This window comes from Salmo salar, chromosome ssa01 (assembly GCF_905237065.1).
Source record: "Salmo salar chromosome ssa01, Ssal_v3.1, whole genome shotgun sequence".
Classification (NCBI taxonomy): domain Eukaryota; kingdom Metazoa; phylum Chordata; class Actinopteri; order Salmoniformes; family Salmonidae; genus Salmo; species Salmo salar.
In genome coordinates, this window is record NC_059442.1 from 79983031 (window position 1) to 80002086 (window position 19056).

The 19056-nt window shown below is 41.8% G+C and overlaps 1 protein-coding gene across 1 annotated transcript in view; it reads left to right on the top strand.

Annotated features, from left to right (window-relative positions):
- The window catches only part of LOC106612532 (CUB and sushi domain-containing protein 1), a 556683-nt gene that overhangs the window by 469570 nt on the left and 68057 nt on the right, over nucleotides 1-19056 (top strand). The window contains exons 38-42 of the mRNA XM_014213739.2: nucleotides 7707-7825; nucleotides 8027-8096; nucleotides 8216-8332; nucleotides 9448-9657; nucleotides 11270-11458. Coding sequence (XP_014069214.2) covers nucleotides 7707-7825; nucleotides 8027-8096; nucleotides 8216-8332; nucleotides 9448-9657; nucleotides 11270-11458 — 705 coding nt within the window. The remainder of the gene's footprint in view (nucleotides 1-7706; nucleotides 7826-8026; nucleotides 8097-8215; nucleotides 8333-9447; nucleotides 9658-11269; nucleotides 11459-19056) is intronic.

A 19056-nucleotide genomic window follows, 5' to 3' on the forward strand; every position in this document is an offset into this window, starting at 1 on the left:
CAAGGATGTAGTGGGTATGTAGTAGCATCACCTACAGTGCAGCTAAAAATATCATGATCAAAAACTCTCAACAGGGCATTTTACTTTTTTATGTCCAGAATTAAGAAGCTCTGGGTGAGGTTTGTGCATTTTCGACATATGTAAAAGCTTAAGAAAAGTAACCAAAGCTGTCATTATAGTTGGCATTCTGTCCACCTGTCTATTAACTCACTACTGTAGCCTACTGAGTAAGACTGATTTGAATACAGTAACCTGTCTAAGGGAAAATGATAGCCTTTGGAAGGTTGTCAGCTTGCCTTTGGATGCCATCCCTCTCAACTACTTTCACTTGGACAACAAAAGACAGTAGACCAAAGAACTGCCCCCTCTTGAATCTCTACTGTACTGTATAAACCAATGTACTTTAGCAGGATCAAATAATACATAATCTACACATACACAGACCCTTGTTGCTAGATGAAGTGCCAACCTTTTTACAACATAACGACAAATGCATTACAACCGAAATGTTGTTAACCCAAAAATAAATACATAGAAAACTGGCCGATTTAAAATCTTATGTCTCCACCTTTTACCGCTGCCTCTTAGATCGGTTGGAGCCAGATTTTTACCACTGCCTCTTAGATTAGTTGGAGACAGATTTTTACCGCTGCCTCTTAGATTAGTTGGAGCCAGATTTTTACCGCTGTTTCTTAGATCGGTTGGAGACACCGCTGCCTCTTAGATCGGTTGGATCCAGATTTGTACCGTTGTCTCTTAGATGGGTTGGAGACTGATTTTTACTACTGCCTTTTAGATGGGTTGGAGACTGATTTTTACTTCTGCCTCTTAGATGGGTTGGAGACAGATTTTTACTACTGCCTTTTAGATGGGTTGGAGACAGATTTTTACCACTGCCTCTTAGATGGTTTGGAGACAGATTTTTTCCACTGACTCTTAGATGGTTTGGAGACATATTTTTAACACTGACTCTTAGATGGGTTGGAGACATATTTTTAACACTGACTCTTAGATGAGTTGGAGATTTTTACCACTGACTGCTGGAGCCTGATGTGAATTCCTTATTTGTATTCCAAAATGGGCTCCCAATCTGCGCTGTGTGGACACTGATAGCATCAGAGATCCTCTGTCTCTGTGTCCGCTTGCCTCACCTGGTTCTGTCTCAACAGAAGAAACAGTGCCCTTTAGCTGCTGTGGCATATCATGATGTATACCATTTCACCTTATTCATTCTTAACACCTCCAATTCCTCTGTCACTATCTCAAAGTCCTCTCAGGGGGATACCAATTTGTCTGTTTCCCCTCTCTCAGTCCACTTAGAAGGATAGCCCCTATGTGCAGCCAGTGTGTTATGTGATATACAGTAGATCTAACCAGGAAACTTACCAAATTTGTATTTGCGCTTTACAACTAAATAACCTGTTCTCGGTTTCTCAAAAAACATCTTAAGGCTAAGTAAGACCTGCCTCAGACCACTCATAGAACAGCGAAGTGCATCGCTAGATGCTTTTTGCCCTCCCACGACACTCTATACAGTGAAGGTCTCCAATAAACATAAAATAACATGGTTTATCCAACTCTGTCTTTGCAATTGATACAAACAAAGCGACGTATAAAAATATGCTTCTAATGAAAACTGAGATGACTGCATGTTGAAATACATTTCATGTTCAATCATTTGAGTTCTATTTTTCTACTTGTAGGCTACTGTCTGTAATTTGTCTAAGTATATTTAAGGATGACGTGCGAAATGATGTACGAAATCTGCGGTTTTGTGCATTTTTATTGGGTAAGCATTATGATAAGCCGCCTCAATATTTGCAGCCGTAAGTGGTAATATCTTTAAGAGCTGATCCGTCATCTGTATTGTGAAATAATTACAATGTTAAGGAAATATTTGAATGGAGAAGCTGACCCAAGACCAGTGCTCCCTGTAGGAAAGATGCATCGTTAAAATAATTGTAAGCCTAAATTCCATCGCTATTGGGAAACCAGGCTCTGGTCTGTCATAAAGAGGGTTTTCAGTCTCTTATCTTGACCCGAGAGATTATTTCTCTCACCGCTGTATGAGCTGTAGCTTAATACGGAGGCCAGCAGCCGTATTGACCTGCCCCCTATATTTCAGACCCCCCTATATATCGACTAGCATTGTGCTCATGCATTTCTGCTCATGCATTTTCATTTTGATGCCAAACCCACCACTGGTGTGCGTGGCCAAAGAGCTATATTTTCATGTCATCCAACAAATGTAAACGCCTGAATTGAAGAGGGCAGTCCATAAGTGCAGATGAAGGATATCAAGGATCTGAAAGGATTCTGTATGGTGGAATGGTCAGTGGTGTAAAGCTCTTAAGTAAAAATACTTTAAAGTACTCCATTTGTAAATTATGTCTGAGTGTTGAAATGTGCCGGTCTGTCCATTAATAAAACATATTTTTTTTAAATCATGCCATCTGGTTTGCTTAAAAAATAATATATATATATATGATATATATATATATATGATATATATGATATATATATATGATATATATGATATATATATATATATATGATATATATATATATATATACACACACATCATTTACTTTTACTTTTACTCAAGTATGACAATTTAGTACTTTTTCCACCATTGTACTTAAATACATTTAAATTCAGATACTTTAAGACTTTTACGCAAGTAGTATTTTACTGGGTAATTTTCACTTTTAGTAATTTTCAATTAAGATATCTTTATCTGTTATCCTCATAAGGTATTGAAAACAGGGGTGTCAATAATTTTTACTCATAGCTTTTTGAGAAAAAAAAGTATTACTGTTAAACCAAATCTCTTTCTCTGAGCAATTGTATTAGGGAAATTATATTCATTTATACTATCTTTTTGAGCATACAACATAGCTCAGTGTTTAAGTTATTTATTTTATACAATCATATTTGCTCATCTTTATCAAGGGTGTCAATAAATTCGGACCCCACTGTATATGGAGAGGAGATATTTAACGAAGGTCATGACTCCTTCTGGTCACTACCCACTGGGCACACTTTGGTTGAATCAATGGTGTTTCCATGTCATTTCATGTTAAATTGACATCTGTGCCCAGTGGGTACACGCCCCACAACACAAACCTACATGCTAGATTAGGCGTATTAACCTTGGAGTCCTGGCTCAATTGCCAACCTGAAACCTCCTTCAAACATGGCAACAGCAACCAAATTATCTATCTTTGAATTGACTTGTTTAACCCTTCATCTCTCCATAGCAACACTTCCCTTTCCAGGTGGCTGTTACATGTATAAATGAAAATGACCTGGTCAAATAAAGATAAAAGAATGCAGAACAGGCAGGTTCAGACCAAGGAGGCATGTGCAAATGCTTGGCAAAAACCTCAGCCCAACCTTGCTAATAGACTTGGAGAAAACTAAGACCTGCTGAGAATAAAGCCATGCCATTTCTGCAATGTTCTGCAGAAGAGGGGAAAAATGTATATAAAGGACATACACTGTACAAATGCTTTTATTTCCAGAGCTACATGTACTTTAAAAATAGATATCATTATTAAAAAGAAAAAGCTTTCTGACTTTCTGTCAGAACGAGAGCAGCTTGTTATATTTGCACGGAGATGGCTGTAGAATTGCAGGAAACTTGTAGGTTAATTGTTAATGTTTAGCATCGGATGACTGTGGCTGCATCTTAATGATCCTAGACTGAATCTGTCTTGTGCGCAATAGTTGCAAAGTGCCAAAGCTATTATGCAGTTGGGAGATTCATGGCACGTGTTTTGATCACCCATTAAGATGGTGAATTAGTTAGAGCTCGGGTGACGAGACAAGTGTATCAAATGTTCGACTTTCTAGATCTTGAAGGCTGAATTCCTGCCTGGATCAGTCCTCTGTGGTTGTGGAGAAAATGTCAGATTTTTTATGCTCAAGGGTTATCATTTATCATCTGAGAGAATATGGCCATGTGGCATTTTATTGATTTATTCGGCAGAAAAACATTTAAAATGGTTGGTATGTGAGTATGTGAGTGTCAGCTAGATGGAATTGGAATTAACAAGTGATATTGATAAAAATAAATGATGTGCTAGTAGTTTGGTATAAGCCAGTGTTCTGATGCCTTAGCATTTAAATAAATACCCAGTTTTCCTTTTGTGGTTCAAACGGTTTCTCATCAGTTGTATTAATCTCCACTCACCCCCTCCTGAACATGAGCACATGCTCCTTAAAATCTATTGAAAGTAACTTGCTCCGAATTCTGCTGTGAATTCTCCAGGAACCAAAGCTAATGTTTAATCTCCATAGTCTCACCCCATCCCCCAACAGCCATTTGGGCTTCCCTGTTTGAAACAGTTTACCTTTTTTCGTGTTTGGTATTGTAGGACTAAGCATTGCATGTGAAAGTGCTTTGCTATTGATAGGGAGAGAAACAATGAGGCAGTTTTACACACACTCACAACGGCACAGTGCCACCTGCTGAGTCGTACATCCAAACAAGGCGAATTTATACAGGTTCTCCTTTCATTGGCTTGACTAACGTGGTTGTCATGGCAACATGCTCTCTCGCCGCCTCATACTGCAGTGTGCACAGTTTTAACCTATTGAAAGATGCTTTAAAGATGTTTAATTACAATATGTATTTCCATAACACAGATCAGTGGTAATGCTGTTTTCAGATTTTTTTAACAATACCGTTTTTGCGTTCTAAATTCAAAAGCATAGAGACAAAGGTTACACAGCAAAAATGGCACTTATAGCTTCATCATTTTGTCAATACTCTGTGCACCTGGGTACCCCAACTGTAGTCATTTATCAGCATTACCTTTCCACGACTGTGGGTTTATCCATCCAAATCATAGGTGAAATTGTCACGGGGGATGGGCAGACATGTCCCCTACAATATTCAGAACAGGTCGATTCGTGTCCCCCCAATTATTTATTTAAAATCAAAAAATATATTATTGGAGGTCAGGGGCCCACAGATAGCATAAGAACACGTTATTAGCAATGGCAAAATCTGTAGAATTGCAGGAAATTAGCTTTAGTGGGCACGAAAAACGATCCACGTACTGTACATCACTGGGGCCAAGCTCCATGCCATCTAGGACCTCTATACTAGGCAGTATCTGAGGAAGGCCCAAAAAATTGCAAAAGACTCCAGCCACCCAAGCCACAGACTGTTCACTCTGCTACAGCAAGCGGTACCAATGCACCAAGTCTGGAACCAACAGGACCCTCAACAGCTTCTACCCCCAAGCCACAAGACTTCTAAACAAGACTGCTAAATTGCTAATCAAATGGCTACCCAGACTACCTGCATTGACCCTTTTTGCAGCAACTCTTTTTCACTGACTCTATTCACACACATACACTGGACTCTACCCACACACTCACACTCACTTACACCCCAACACACACATACAGTACACACACACACACTACATACACCCACGCACATATAACATGCACACACATGCATACTGATGTTTCACACATTTACGTTGACATTTTAGTCATTTAGCAGATGCTCATATCCAGAGTGACTTAAAGTTTGTTACACATGCACATACACACTTACTTTCACACTCACCGCATACGCTGCTGCTAGTCACTTTACCCCTACCTATATGTACAGTACATAGCTACCTCAATGACCTCGAACCCCTGCACATTGACTCTGTACTGGTACTCCCTGTATATAACCATGTTATTTTCTACTCCCTATATATAGCCAGGTTATTTTACTCGTTATGTTTTATTAGTTATTCACTGTGTCACTATTTAAATGTTTTATTTTTTATCTTTAACTCTACATTGTTGGAAAATGACCCATAAATAAGCATTTCACTGTTAGTCTACAATTGTTGTCTACGAAGCATGTGACAAATAACATTTTATTGATTTGATTTGAACTCCTCCTCTTTCTCAATTTTCAAACAGAAATGGGGTGTGCCTTTGGTGGTTCATCATTTTGTCATTCGGGTCATGCGCACCCCGACCGACGTATTGTAGTTAGTTCGTTAGCTAAGCTAGCCACTTGTAGCTAGCTAGTAACTCCTCCAGTATGTGTTGACATCATTTCACAGGATTCGTTTTTGGACGGTTCTGTAAGGATCAATAAGAAATGTCACTTCTGTAGCCAAATATCTTATTCTGTAACGGCCGTCGTCAAAGGTAGTGGACCAAGGCGCAGCGGGTTGAGTGCTCATTTTAACTTTTATTGAACATTTAACAACAAAACAAGAACACGAACGAACACACAGTATTGCAGGCTAAACACCGCTATGTAAAAACAACTTCCCACAAAAGACAGGTGAAAAAGGGCTACCTAAGTATGACTCCCAATCAGCAACAACGATGTACAGCTGTTCCTGATTGAGAGCCATACCAGGCCAACACAAAGAAATACACAACACAGAAAAACATAGAAATACAAAAACATAGAACCATACCCAAAACCCCGATAACACAAAACAAACACACCCCTGCCACGCCCGGACCAAACTACAATAACAAATAACCACTTATACTGGTCAGGACGTGACATATTCATCCACTTTTGTTTTGTTTTTAAGCATTAAATGACCTTGGTATGATGGTGCATTAAACAGTTATACAGTTTAAAGCCGTAATTTTTTATTTATTCTTATTTTTTCAAAAGGTCAACCAGTGTTTCCAGATTTCTATGAAATATGACATATAATTAATTATAATATGAGTGAAATAATTACAATTTTTGGGAAGAAAAGCTATGTTAAAAAGCACATTTTCTGTGTTGGAATGGTGTGGGCTTAGCCCAACAACAGAATGGTCTGAAACCTGTGAATGTATTGTAATGTTTTTAAAATTGTACAACTGCCTTAATTTTGCTGGACCCCAGGAAGAGTAGCTGCTGCCTTGGCAGGATATAAACTTTTAAAAGTGAGATTTTCACTGGACAGTTACTTTAAAACTACAACGTTTTCTCTCAGCCTCATGGAACAATGTGTGGAGTATCAGAAAATTAACTTTAAATCTGCTAAATGTTCTATCATCCTCATTGCAAATTGTGAAGAATAGCATGAGATAAGCTATAAAACAGCACATTTTTCTCTCTGCCCCATGGCCAAATGTGTTGAAATGCAGGAAGTTAGCCGTTTTCCCCAAAAGATATCTGTTGGACAGCCTTCCACTTATCCTTCCACTTATACTGTGTTTTCAAAATACCCTTCCATATTACTCCCATATACCCCTCCATATAATACCCCTCAGAGGCATAATAAGTAATGTCAAACTGTGTAGAATTACAGGAAATGCGTTTTAAAATGTCAACAACAAAAAAATCAGTGGGAGGACCCCCGTCTGTACTGTTTCGCCCTTGATCCAAATGACAAATTATTTGAATATACAACACTTAAACTTACTAAAATCATTATGTCATCATGACAAAACCAATCTACTTTTTTTCTATTTAATTAGCTATAGGCTATACTAGAGCCTGTTCACAGCATTCAATAATCACATCCAATTGGCTTTGCAAAATTCTCCAATGTGTTTGCCTTTTGTTGCTCCAGATTTGATAAGTACTGTGCAACTCTGAAACACATAAGTCTCAAAACATGATCACCAAACTGAGGAATAAAGACCAAACATTTGTGTGATGTGCAACATCAAATCTTCCATCTAACCAGACATGATGACACCTGTTTTCTCGCTCTGCTTCATCCAGCCGTTGGTCTCACCACCTGTCCAGAGCCGATGGTGCCTGCCAACGGGATCAAAACAGGGGACAGGTACATGGTCAACGAAGTGGTGTCATTCAGCTGTGAACCGGGATACATGCTGCAGGTGAGAGCTTTTGCCTTTTAGAGAATCATGTCTGCTGTATTCCCACTGCTATGTCAACATGCTAAGCTTTATTCAATAAGTAAATGTGCAGAGATGTGTGCTGGGTCATGTGTATGCATGGTAAACTCAGTAGCAGAGGCAAACAGTGATTTGTCTCTGAGTTCAGTGTGCTTAGAGAGAAACCTCCTGCCTTTTTTCCAGGGCCACTCCCATATATCATGTATGCCAGGAACCGTGCGGCGCTGGAACTACCCTCCCCCACTCTGCATTGGTAAGAACTTTTACTTTGAAATTGTCACATTCCAGGCTCTTTTTGACAGTTTCAGTGCTATTCATTGTCTGCACAATTTTACAATGTGTACCACGCATTATGTGCATTTTCCTTTCCAGCAAAGTGTGGTGGAACAGTACATGACTTGACCAATGTTATTTTAAGTCCTGGATTCCCTGGCAACTACCCTGGTAACATGGACTGTACATGGAGGATTCTTTTGCCAGTTGGATATGGTGAGGAACCTGCTATGGTAACGATAATGTTAACAAGGTCAGCGATAGTATCTTTATTTTTTTGTATTTTGTTGGAACTAACAAAAGGTAGTCCTTAGGAAAATGGATAGCAGGTATGTAGTTATCCTCTTGCTTAATTTATCTACATTTTTTACCTTTGCTGTGAGTTTAAATCTGTAAAGTAATATACAAGAGAGCTGTTGTTTGCAGACCACATATTGGTGGTTCTTCATAGTTCAAATGACTCCAGAACAAAGTAACCAGTCCAGATGTTAGGTAATTGTGTGTGATTTAAAAAGCTATTCAGCTATTCAGGCTCTGAGCACAAAAATATTCTTTACCCAACCTAAGAAAAATATTGTAACACATCGAGATACACAAAAGCAATTTTCTGCCTTATCAAGCAGCCACTCCAAGTAAGAATAAAAGCAATAATTTTGTACTGTGTGTATACCAACAATGCATACGCTTGTGTTGTTTACAGGGACCAATATTTTTTATAAGACACAAAAAATGCTTTTGCAGACACTGATTTTAGCTTTTAGGACAGACAGAGTGGGTAGAATAACGCATTGTAAGAAAGTGGTATATGGATGCATAACTACAAGATTATCCTTCAATGGATTGTCCTAAGGATCACCAAGTGGCAAATGCTTTCCTCTAGCATTAGGCCTTGAACTAACAGAACACAACTTACCAGAAAAACAGACTGAAATTGATTATAATCATTTCCCACTTCTGTGTTTCCCCTGGCAAAACATGAGCTGATCTTAATGTTATATTGCGGAATCATTTGTACCATCATAACAAATTATGAGTTGAATAGTTTCTCTCAACATGCCGATATGATGTAGCTTGACAAAAATAGGCTAGCACAATAGGTGAAAATAAATCACATCAAATGAGCCATGCTAATGTCTGCTAAATGCATTAAATGATTACAACACATGTCCACACGTGCCACAATTTCTGTTAACAGTTAACGCTTTAGGTTAATGGGACTTAAACCATTTAACACTTTGATGCATGTTTTAATTATGAAATGAACATAGCTCCAACAACCGTAAGCCTTTGTCCATACAGTATACCTCATATAATATTTCTGTGTTTTACAGGTGCTCATATTCAGTTTTTCAACTTCTCCTCTGAAGACAACCATGATTTTTTAGAGGTGCGAAATGGGCCGCAGCACAGCAGCTCTCTGATTGGACAGTTCAGCGGAAGTCAGCTGCCGCCCAACCTGCTGAGTACAACACATGAGACCATGATCCACTTCTACAGTGACCACTCCGAAAACAGGCAGGGATTCAAACTGGCCTACCAAGGTGTGGTATACTCTGTTTTCATCAACCATGTGAAACAGTTAATTCCCTATCTGTCTAGCTCCGTTTCTTCTAAACGAGCTAGATCTCTATTGGTTTCAATTGGCAATTTTGGTACTTGGTTGTTGTTTTGGGGGATTTTGTGCCACATCTGGAAAACAATCTATGGAAAAGACCGATGTGAAATCCTTATCGTCACCGTTTTTATCTATCTGCTGTTGATATAGTCTAGCTTTCTTTTTAGGAAGCAACTCAAGAGTGATTAAATGTTAAATGCAAAATAGATGGAATGTCAGATTCAAGGACTTAAGTGCCTGTCAGTTAAAATATCTGAGAATCTGCCCACTTAGGATCATTGAGAGGTTACTCCATTATGTGGCTACACCCGTCTGGATAAAGCATTCAGAATTAATGGAGAGTGGCATTTAGATGTTGAGTGTATGGCTTCCACCTTACAAGAGATAACCCTGTATGTCTTTTTCTCCAACTTCTAGGCCAGAGGGTTCATATTCTGGCTTTCCCTCCTCTCCTCTTAGTAGACTAAAACAACCATATGGCTAGAATACTACATCTCATTTGACAATTGCTGCTTACAGGCTAGTTCATTGTTGCCTGACTACCCAAACTCCTTTCTCTGGCCAAATGCCGGTTTAGTCTCCACAATGAGTCTGGATCTGAATACCTCCCCGAAGATTTCTAGAACGCAAACACATTCTAACCGTTCTGATTGATCCCAGAAACCGATGGGTTGGGCCAGAGCCAGAACACACGTGGGTAAAGCAGTGTTTTGAAAATGATTCATTGGCATTTATACTCTGATTGGTTAGAGATGATCCAATCACTGATTACTTTTATTTAACACCCCTCATTTTAGCGTTACCACAAACGACTTCAACGATGGCACTCTCAGACTGAAGCCTGTAGCTAACATAGAACAGCGGAATAATTCAATTTGAGTCGTCCGGCAACGTTATTGTATATGTCAACTTGTGATCGTCAATTATCAGCTTTATCAAGATTCAGTAGCTTTTGGAGTAACGCTGATGTACACTACCGTTCAAAAGTTTGGGGTCACTCAAAAACAAGGACATTTCTAAAAGAAAAGCAAAGAAAAAAGTCCATTAAAATAACATCAAATTGATCAGAAAACAGTGTAGACATTGTTAATGTTGTAAATGACTACTGTAGCTGAAAACATCAGATTTTTTATTGAATATCTACATAGGTGTATAGAGGCCCATTATCAGCAACCATCACTCCTGTGTTCCAATGTCACATTGTGTTAGCTAATCCAAGTTTAGCGTTTTAAAAGGCTAATTGATCATTTGAAATTTCTCAGATCCCAAACTTTTGAACGGTAATGTATTTTTAGGTTGAAATAGAAAAGCTTGATGGTTTCCTGATAGCCATTCTTTGTTGTTGGCATATGCTTGAAATACATATGCTTGGAAATGTGTCAGGTGGCATGTGTTCCAGTACTGTCTCAAAAGGTTAAGTGGGATGAGTCACCTGTGGAGAGACCACAGAATTTGTTTGAAAATGTCTTGTTGTGATGATAGTACGTATATTCCTGTTATAATTATGTTCTCTCTCTCTCTCTCTCTCTGTCTCTCAGCATATGAATTGCTGAATTGCCAAGACCCTACTCAATTCCCTAATGGATATATTATTAATAATGACTACAATGCTGGCCAATCAATAACTTTTGAATGCTTTCCTGGTTACGTTCTGATTGGACATCCTGTGCTCACATGCCAACATGGAATCAACAGAAAATGGAATCATCCCTTTCCCCGGTGTGAGGGTGAGCATGAATTAATATGATACATTTCAGATGTTTCACCAAAAGCATAAATGACTTCTCTGCTTTACAGTTTATCGAACTATTTTAGAATGTATTTGTTAGGAAGTGTTTTAGCCCTACACTAGAATTCTATCCAGCCATTACCTATTTATCATAATGCTTTTGAAGTGAAGTCTTTTGTTTTAACTCTGCACGAAAAATGTTTTCCAAAACTGACTTTGAAAACTGCTCCAGTTAAGACCCTGTCAGGGATTTCTTCGTCAGAGGACGATATGGCGAAATCATCATCGGAAAATGAGGACCAATATGCAGCAGAGTTGAGATGGTTCATTTTGAACTTATAATAAATTCCAAAACGAAAATACAAAATAACAAAAAACGAACGCACGATACACTGACAGTCCTGTTAGGTTTACACACACTAAACACGGAACAATCTCCCACAAATACACAGACAAACACACCCAACTAATATAGGACTTCCAATCAAAGGCAACACCACACAGCTGCCTTCAATTGGAAGTCCACCCCAATTAACTCAACATAGAAACAGATCAACCAGACTACACATAGAAATACATCAACATAGACCATAACTCAAAACCCGGAAATAATAAATAAAACGCCCTCCTAACTAGCACACCACCCTGAACCACAAAACAAATACCCTCTGCCACATCCTGACAAAACTAAAATGACAATTAACCCTTATACTGGCCAGGACGTGACAGTACCCCCCCCCCCCTTAAAGGTGCTAACCCCGGAAGCACCTTAAAAAAAACAACCCCAAACAACAACAAAACAAAAATTCCCCCCTACTAAAGGGAGGGAAGGGAGGGTGGCTGCCGTCAACGACGGCACTGTGCTACACCCCCCCTCTCCAACCCACCTATATCTGGAGGTGGCTCCGGTTCTGGCGGTTCCAGGCAGTCGGGCCACTCTGGCATCGCCGTGGGGCAGTCGGGCCACTCTGGCATCGCCGGGGGGCAGTCGGGGCAGTCTGGCAGCTCGGGGCAGTCTGGCAGCTCATGGCAGTCTGGCCGCTCTGGCAGCTCGGGGCAGTCGGGGCAGTCTGGCAGCTCGGTGCAGTCTGGCAGCTCGGGGCAGTCTGGCCACTCTGGCAGCTCGGGGCAGTCTGGCAGCTCGGGGCAGTCTGGCCACTCTGGCAGCTCGGGGCAGTCTGGCCACTCTGGCAGCTCGGGGCAGTCTGGCCACTCTGGCAGCTCGGGGCAGTCTGGCCACTCTGGCAGCTCGGGGCAGTCTGGCCACTCTGGCAGCTCGGGGCAGTCTGGCCACTCTGGCAGCTCGGGGCAGTCTGGCCACTCTGGCAGCTCGGGGCAGTCTGGCCACTCTGGCAGCTCGGGGAAGTGTGGCCACTCTGACATCTCCGGGAAGTGTGGCCACTCTGACATCTCCGGGAAGTGTGGCCACTCTGACATCTCCGGGAAGTGTGGCCACTCTGGCAGCTCTTGACTGACGGGCGGTTCTGGCGACTCTTGACTGACGGGCGGCTCTGGCGACTCTTGACTGACGGGCGGCTCTGGCGACTCTTGACTGACGGGCGGCTCTGGCGACTCTTGACTGACGGGCGGCTCTGGCGACTCTTGACTGACGGGCGGCTCTGGCGACTCTTGACTGACGGGCGGCTCTGGCGACTCTTGACTGACGGGCGGCTCTGGCGATTCTTGACTGACGGGCGGCTCTGGCGACTCTTGACTGACGGGCGGCTCTGGCGACTCTTGACTGACGGGCGGCTCTGGCGACTCTTGACTGACGGGCGGCTCTGGCGACTCTTGACTGACGGGCTGGGTTTACGCACTAGATGCCTGGTGCGTGGTGCTGGTACTGGACGTACCAGATTGGGAACACGCACCTCCAGGCTAGTGCGGGGAGCGGGAACAGGACGAGTCGGACTGGGCTGACGCACTTCCGGGTCCGCACGAGAGACAGGAGCTGGAAACCCAGGGCTATGGAGGCGCACAGGCGGTCTTGATCTTACCTCCTGCACAACCCGTCCTGGCAGGATGGAACTAGTAGCCCTGCACGAGCGGGGTGCTTGTACAGGGCGGACTGGTTTGTGCAGGGGCCTGATGGTAGCCGTGCGTAGAGCGGGAGTTGGGTAGCCTGGTCCTCGGAGGCGTACCGGCGACCAGATGCGCTGCGCAGGCATCCTCCTACCAGGCTGGATGCCCGCTCTAGCACGGCACCTGCGAGGGGCTGGAATAACGCGCACCGGACTGTGCGTGCGTATGGGTGAGAGTGCGCTCCTCAGCGAAACATGGCGCTCTCCACCTCATACGCTCCTCCATAAAACCACGGGTAGCTGGCTTCCGGCTCTTCCTAGGCCTAGCCAAACTACCCGTGTGCCCCCCCCAAAACATTTCTTGGGGGTGCCTCTCGTGCTTCAACGCCTGTCGTGATCCTCGGAAACGTTCCCGGTCCATACCAGCCTTTCGCCTTTCCTCTCTCTCGCTTACCACCTGTACCCATGGAAGGCGATCTTTTCCTGCTTGGATCTCCTCCCAAGTGTAGGAGCCTTCTCCCCCCAAAATCTCCTCCCAAGTCCATCTCTCTCGTTTGTCCAATTCGAAATTCCTCTGCTCCTTCCTCTGCTGCTGGGTCCTGGTTTGGTGGGAGATTCTGTCAGGGATTTCTTCGTCGGAGGACGATATGGCGAAATCATCATCGGAAAATGAGGACCAATATGCAGCAGAGTTGAGATAGTTCATTTTGAACTTTTAACCTCTATGGGCTAGGTGGGACGCTAGCGTCCCCCCCGTGGTGCACTCCATCAACAGCAGGTGCATTTCAAGAGCGGCAAATTTGAATCCAAATAAATGTCAAAATTCAAATTTTTCAAACATACAACTATTTTACACCCTTTGAAAGATAAACATCTCCTTAATCTAACCACGTTTTACGATTTGAAAAAGGTTTTACGGCGAAAGCATAAATTTAGAGTATGTTAGGACAGTACATTTACAAGAGTTGTGTGTAATGTTTTGTCAATTCAAAGACAGGGTCACCAAAACCATAAAACCAGCTAAAATGATGCACTAACCTTTTACAATCTCCATCAGATGACACTCCTAGGACATTATGTTAGACAATGCATGCATTTTTAGTTCTATCAAGTTCATATTTATATCCAAAAACAGCGTTTTACTATGGCATTGATGTTGAGGAAATCGTTTCCCTCCAATAACCGGCAGTCAAGTCAACACCACAAATTAAATAATTAAAATTAGAAAACATTGGTAAAATATTATATTGTCATTTAAAGAATTATAGATTTACATCTCTTGAACGCAATCAACTTGCCAGATTTAAAAATAACCTTACTGGGAAATCACACTTTGCAATAATCTGAGCACTGCGCCCAGAAAAATACGCGTTGCGATACAGACTAGACGTCATGTTGGGGAGATCTAAAATCGAAAATACTATGTAAATAATCCATTACCTTTGATTCTCTTCATCAGATGTCACTTCCAGGTATCACAGGTCCATAACGAATGTAGTTTTGTTCAAAAAAGCTCATCATTTATGTCCAAAAATCTCCGTCTTGTTAGCACATGATCTAAGCCAGCCGGACTTCTCGTCATGAACGAGGGGAAAAAATATATTTACGTTCGTTCAAACATGTCAAACGTTGTATAGCATAAATCATTAGGGCCTTTTTTTAACCAGAACATGAATAATATTCAAGGTGGACGAATGCATACTCTTTTATAACGTATTGGAACGAGGGTACCCAACATGAACTCGCGCGCCAGGTGTCTAATGGGCCATCATCGTTCCATGGCTCTTGTTCGGTCAGATCTCCCTCCAGAAGACTCAAAACACTTTGTAAAGGCTGGTGACATCTAGTGGAAGCAATAGGAAGTGCCAAAATATTCCTCAGCCCCTGTGTTTTTCAATGGGATAGGTTTAAAGGTAATACAACACATCAGGTATCCACTTCCTGTCAGAAAATGTCTCAGGGTTTTGCCTGCCAAATGAGTTCTGTTATACTCACAGACACCATTCAAACAGTTTTAGAAACTTTAGAGTGTTTTCTATCCATATATAATAAGTATATGCATATTCTAGTTACTGGGTAGGATTAGTAACCAGATTAAAATCGGGTACATTTTTTTTATCCAGCCGTGCAAATACTGCCCCCTAGCCCTAACAGGTTAATAAATTCCAAAACGAACATACAAAATAACAAAAAAACGAACGCACGATACACTGGCAGTCCTGTTAGGTTTACACACACTAAACACGGAACAATCTCCCACAAATACACAGACAATCACACCCAACTAATATAGGACTTCCAATCAAAGGCAACACCACACAGCTGCCTTCAATTGGAAGTCCACCCCAATTAACTCAACATAGAAACAGATCAACCAGACTACACATAGAAATACATCAACATAGACCATAACTCAAAACCCGGAAATAATAAATCAAACGCCCTCCTAACTAACACACCACCCTGAACCACATAAAACAAATACCCTCTGCCACGTCCTGACCAAACTAAAATGACAATTAACCCTTATACTGGCCAGGACGTGACAGACCCACACTACTGGGACATCTTCTAAATTGCTTCTGATTTGTGCAGTGAGAGCTTAATCAGTCAATACCTCCAAAGATTTCTGAGTTGTTCCACTTGATTTAAAAAACATATTTTAATATACTGCTAAAAAAAATTAAGGGAACACTAAAATAACACATCCTAGTGTCACGTATTTCGTTGTGTTGAGGAAAGGAGGACCAAAATGCAGCGGGATTGTGGACACTCATGTTTATTCCTGATAAAAACAGGTAAGGTATCCACTTGAAGAAAAAAACAAAACAATAAACAATACTCACAATGGCAACAGTGTGGCAGGCTCAAACAAATGCAGTGCACACAACAATCTCCCACAAAAGACAAACACACCCTCGTATATGGGACTCTCAATCAAAGGCAAATAGACAACACCTGCCTTCAATTGAGAGTCCCAACCCCAATGAACACAAACATAGAAACAGACACACTAGACTCAACATAGAATACATGAAAATCAAACCGTGCCCAAAAACCCCGGAATACCTAAATCAACTGCCCTACAACAAACACACCACCCCTAACCACATAAAACAAATACCCCTCTGCCACGTCCTGACCAAACTACAATACCAATTAACCCTTAGACTGGCCAGGACGTGACACCTAGATCTGAATGAATGAAATAATCTTATTAAATACTTTTTTCTTTACATAGTTGAATGTGCTGACAACAAAATCACACAAAAATAATCAATGGAAATTCAATTTATCAACCCATGGAGGTCTGGATTTGGAGTCACACTCAAAATTAAAGTGGAAAACCACACTACAGGCTGATCCAACTTTGATGTAATGTCCTTAAAACAAGTCAACATGGAGGCTAAGTAGTGTGTGTGGCCTCCACGTGCCTGTATGACCTCCCTACAATGCCTGGGCATGCTCCTGATAAGGTGGCAGATGGTCTCCTGAAGGATCTCCTCCTAGACCTGGACTAAAGCATCCACCAACTCCTGGACAGTCTGTGGTGCAACGTGGCGTTGGTGGATGGAGCGAGACATGATGTCCCAGATGTGCTCAATTGGATTCAGGTCTGGGGAACGGGCGGGCCAGTCCATAGCATCAATGCCTTCCTCTTGCAGGAACTGCTGACACACTCCAGCCACATGAGGTCTAGCATTGTCTTGCATTAGGAGGAACCCAGGGCCAACCGCACCAGCATATGGTCTCACAAGGAGTCTGAGGATCTCATCTCGGTACCTAATGGCAGTCAGGCTACCTCTGGCGAGCACATAGAGGGCTGTGCGCCCCCCCAAAGAAATGCCACCCCACACCATGACTGACCCACCGCCAAACCGGTCATGCTGGAGGATGTTGCAGGCAGCAGAACGTTCTCCACGGCGTCTCCAGACTCTGTCACGTCTGTCACGTGCTCAGTGTGAACCTGCTTTCATCTGTGAAGAGCACAGGGCGCCAGTGGCGAATTTGCCAATCTTGGTGTTCTCTGGCAAATGCCAAACGTCCTGCACGGTGTTGGGCTGTAAGCACAACCCCCACCTGTGGACGTCGGGCCCTCATACCACCCTCATGGAGTCTGTTTCTGACCATTTGAGCAGACACATGCACATTTGTGGCCTGCTGGAGGTCATTTTGCAGGGCTATGGCAGTGCTTCTCCTGCTCCTCCTTGCACAAAGGCGGAGGTAGCGGTCCTGCTGCTGGGTTGTTGCCCTCCTACGGCCTCCTCCACGTCTCCTGAGTACTGGCCTGTCTCCTGGTAGCGCCTCCATGCTCTGGACACTACGCTGACAGACACAGCAAACCTTCTTGCCACAGCTCGCATTGATGTGCCATCCTGGATGAGCTGCACTACCTGAGCCACTTTGTGTGTTGTAGACTCCGTCTCATGCTACCACTAGAGTGAAAGCACCGCCAGCATTCAAAAGTGACCAAAACATCAGCCAGGAAGCATAGGAACTGAGAAGTGGTCTGTGGTCCCCACCTGCCGAACCACTCCTTTATTGGGGGTGTCTTGCTAATTGCCTATAATTTCCACCTGTTGTCTATTCCATTTGCACAACAGCATGTGAAATTTATTGTCAATCAGTGTTGCTTCCTAAGTGGACAGTTTGATTTCACAGAAGTGTGATTGACTTGGAGTTACATTGTGTTGTTTAAGTTTCCCTTTATTTTTTTGAGCAGTGTATATTACAAGTATACTATACTTAAATATACAAAAAAAATTGAATAATATACTTCAAATATGAGATGTATTTTTCTATTATATCTGAAGTATACTATAAATATAATATCGTTACATTCTAAACAGACTTAAGTGTACTTTATATTCAATGTTTTTTTTGTATTTCTTCAAATTGTATTGTGTTAGAAAGTTGGATTAAAATTTATTTAAATGTGATTTGTTGTCAACAATGAACTCAAAATACTCTAATGTCAAATTGGATAACTAAAATGTAGTAATTTCATAAGTATTCAGCCGCTTTGTTTAAGCACGCCTAAATTAGTTCAGGAGTCAAATTTGGCTTAACAAATCACAGAATATGTTACATAGACTCTGTGTGAAATAATAGGGGTTTGTAATCATTTTTGTTATGATTAACCCTTCCTCTGTCCCTCATTCATACAACATCTGTAAGGTCCCTCAGTCAAGTATTGCATTTCAGGCACAGATTATACTACAAAGACCAGGGAGCCTTTCGAAAGCCTCATAAAAGAGCAGTGATTGGTAGATCGTTCACAATATCCAATCAAACATTGAATATCTCTCTAAGCATGGTCAAGTTAATAATTATGCAGTTGATTATGTATTAAACCACCCAAACACATCAAAGAAACAGTCGTCCTTCTGAACTGAGCTGCAGGACAGGAATGAAACTGCTCAGGGATGTTACCATGAGGCCATTGGTGATTGTAAAACAGTTGCAGAGTTCAATGGCTGTGATGGGAGAAAACTGAGGATGGATCAACAACATTGTTGTGACACAATAATGAATTTATTGACAGAGTGAAAATAATAATGCAAGTATACAAAAT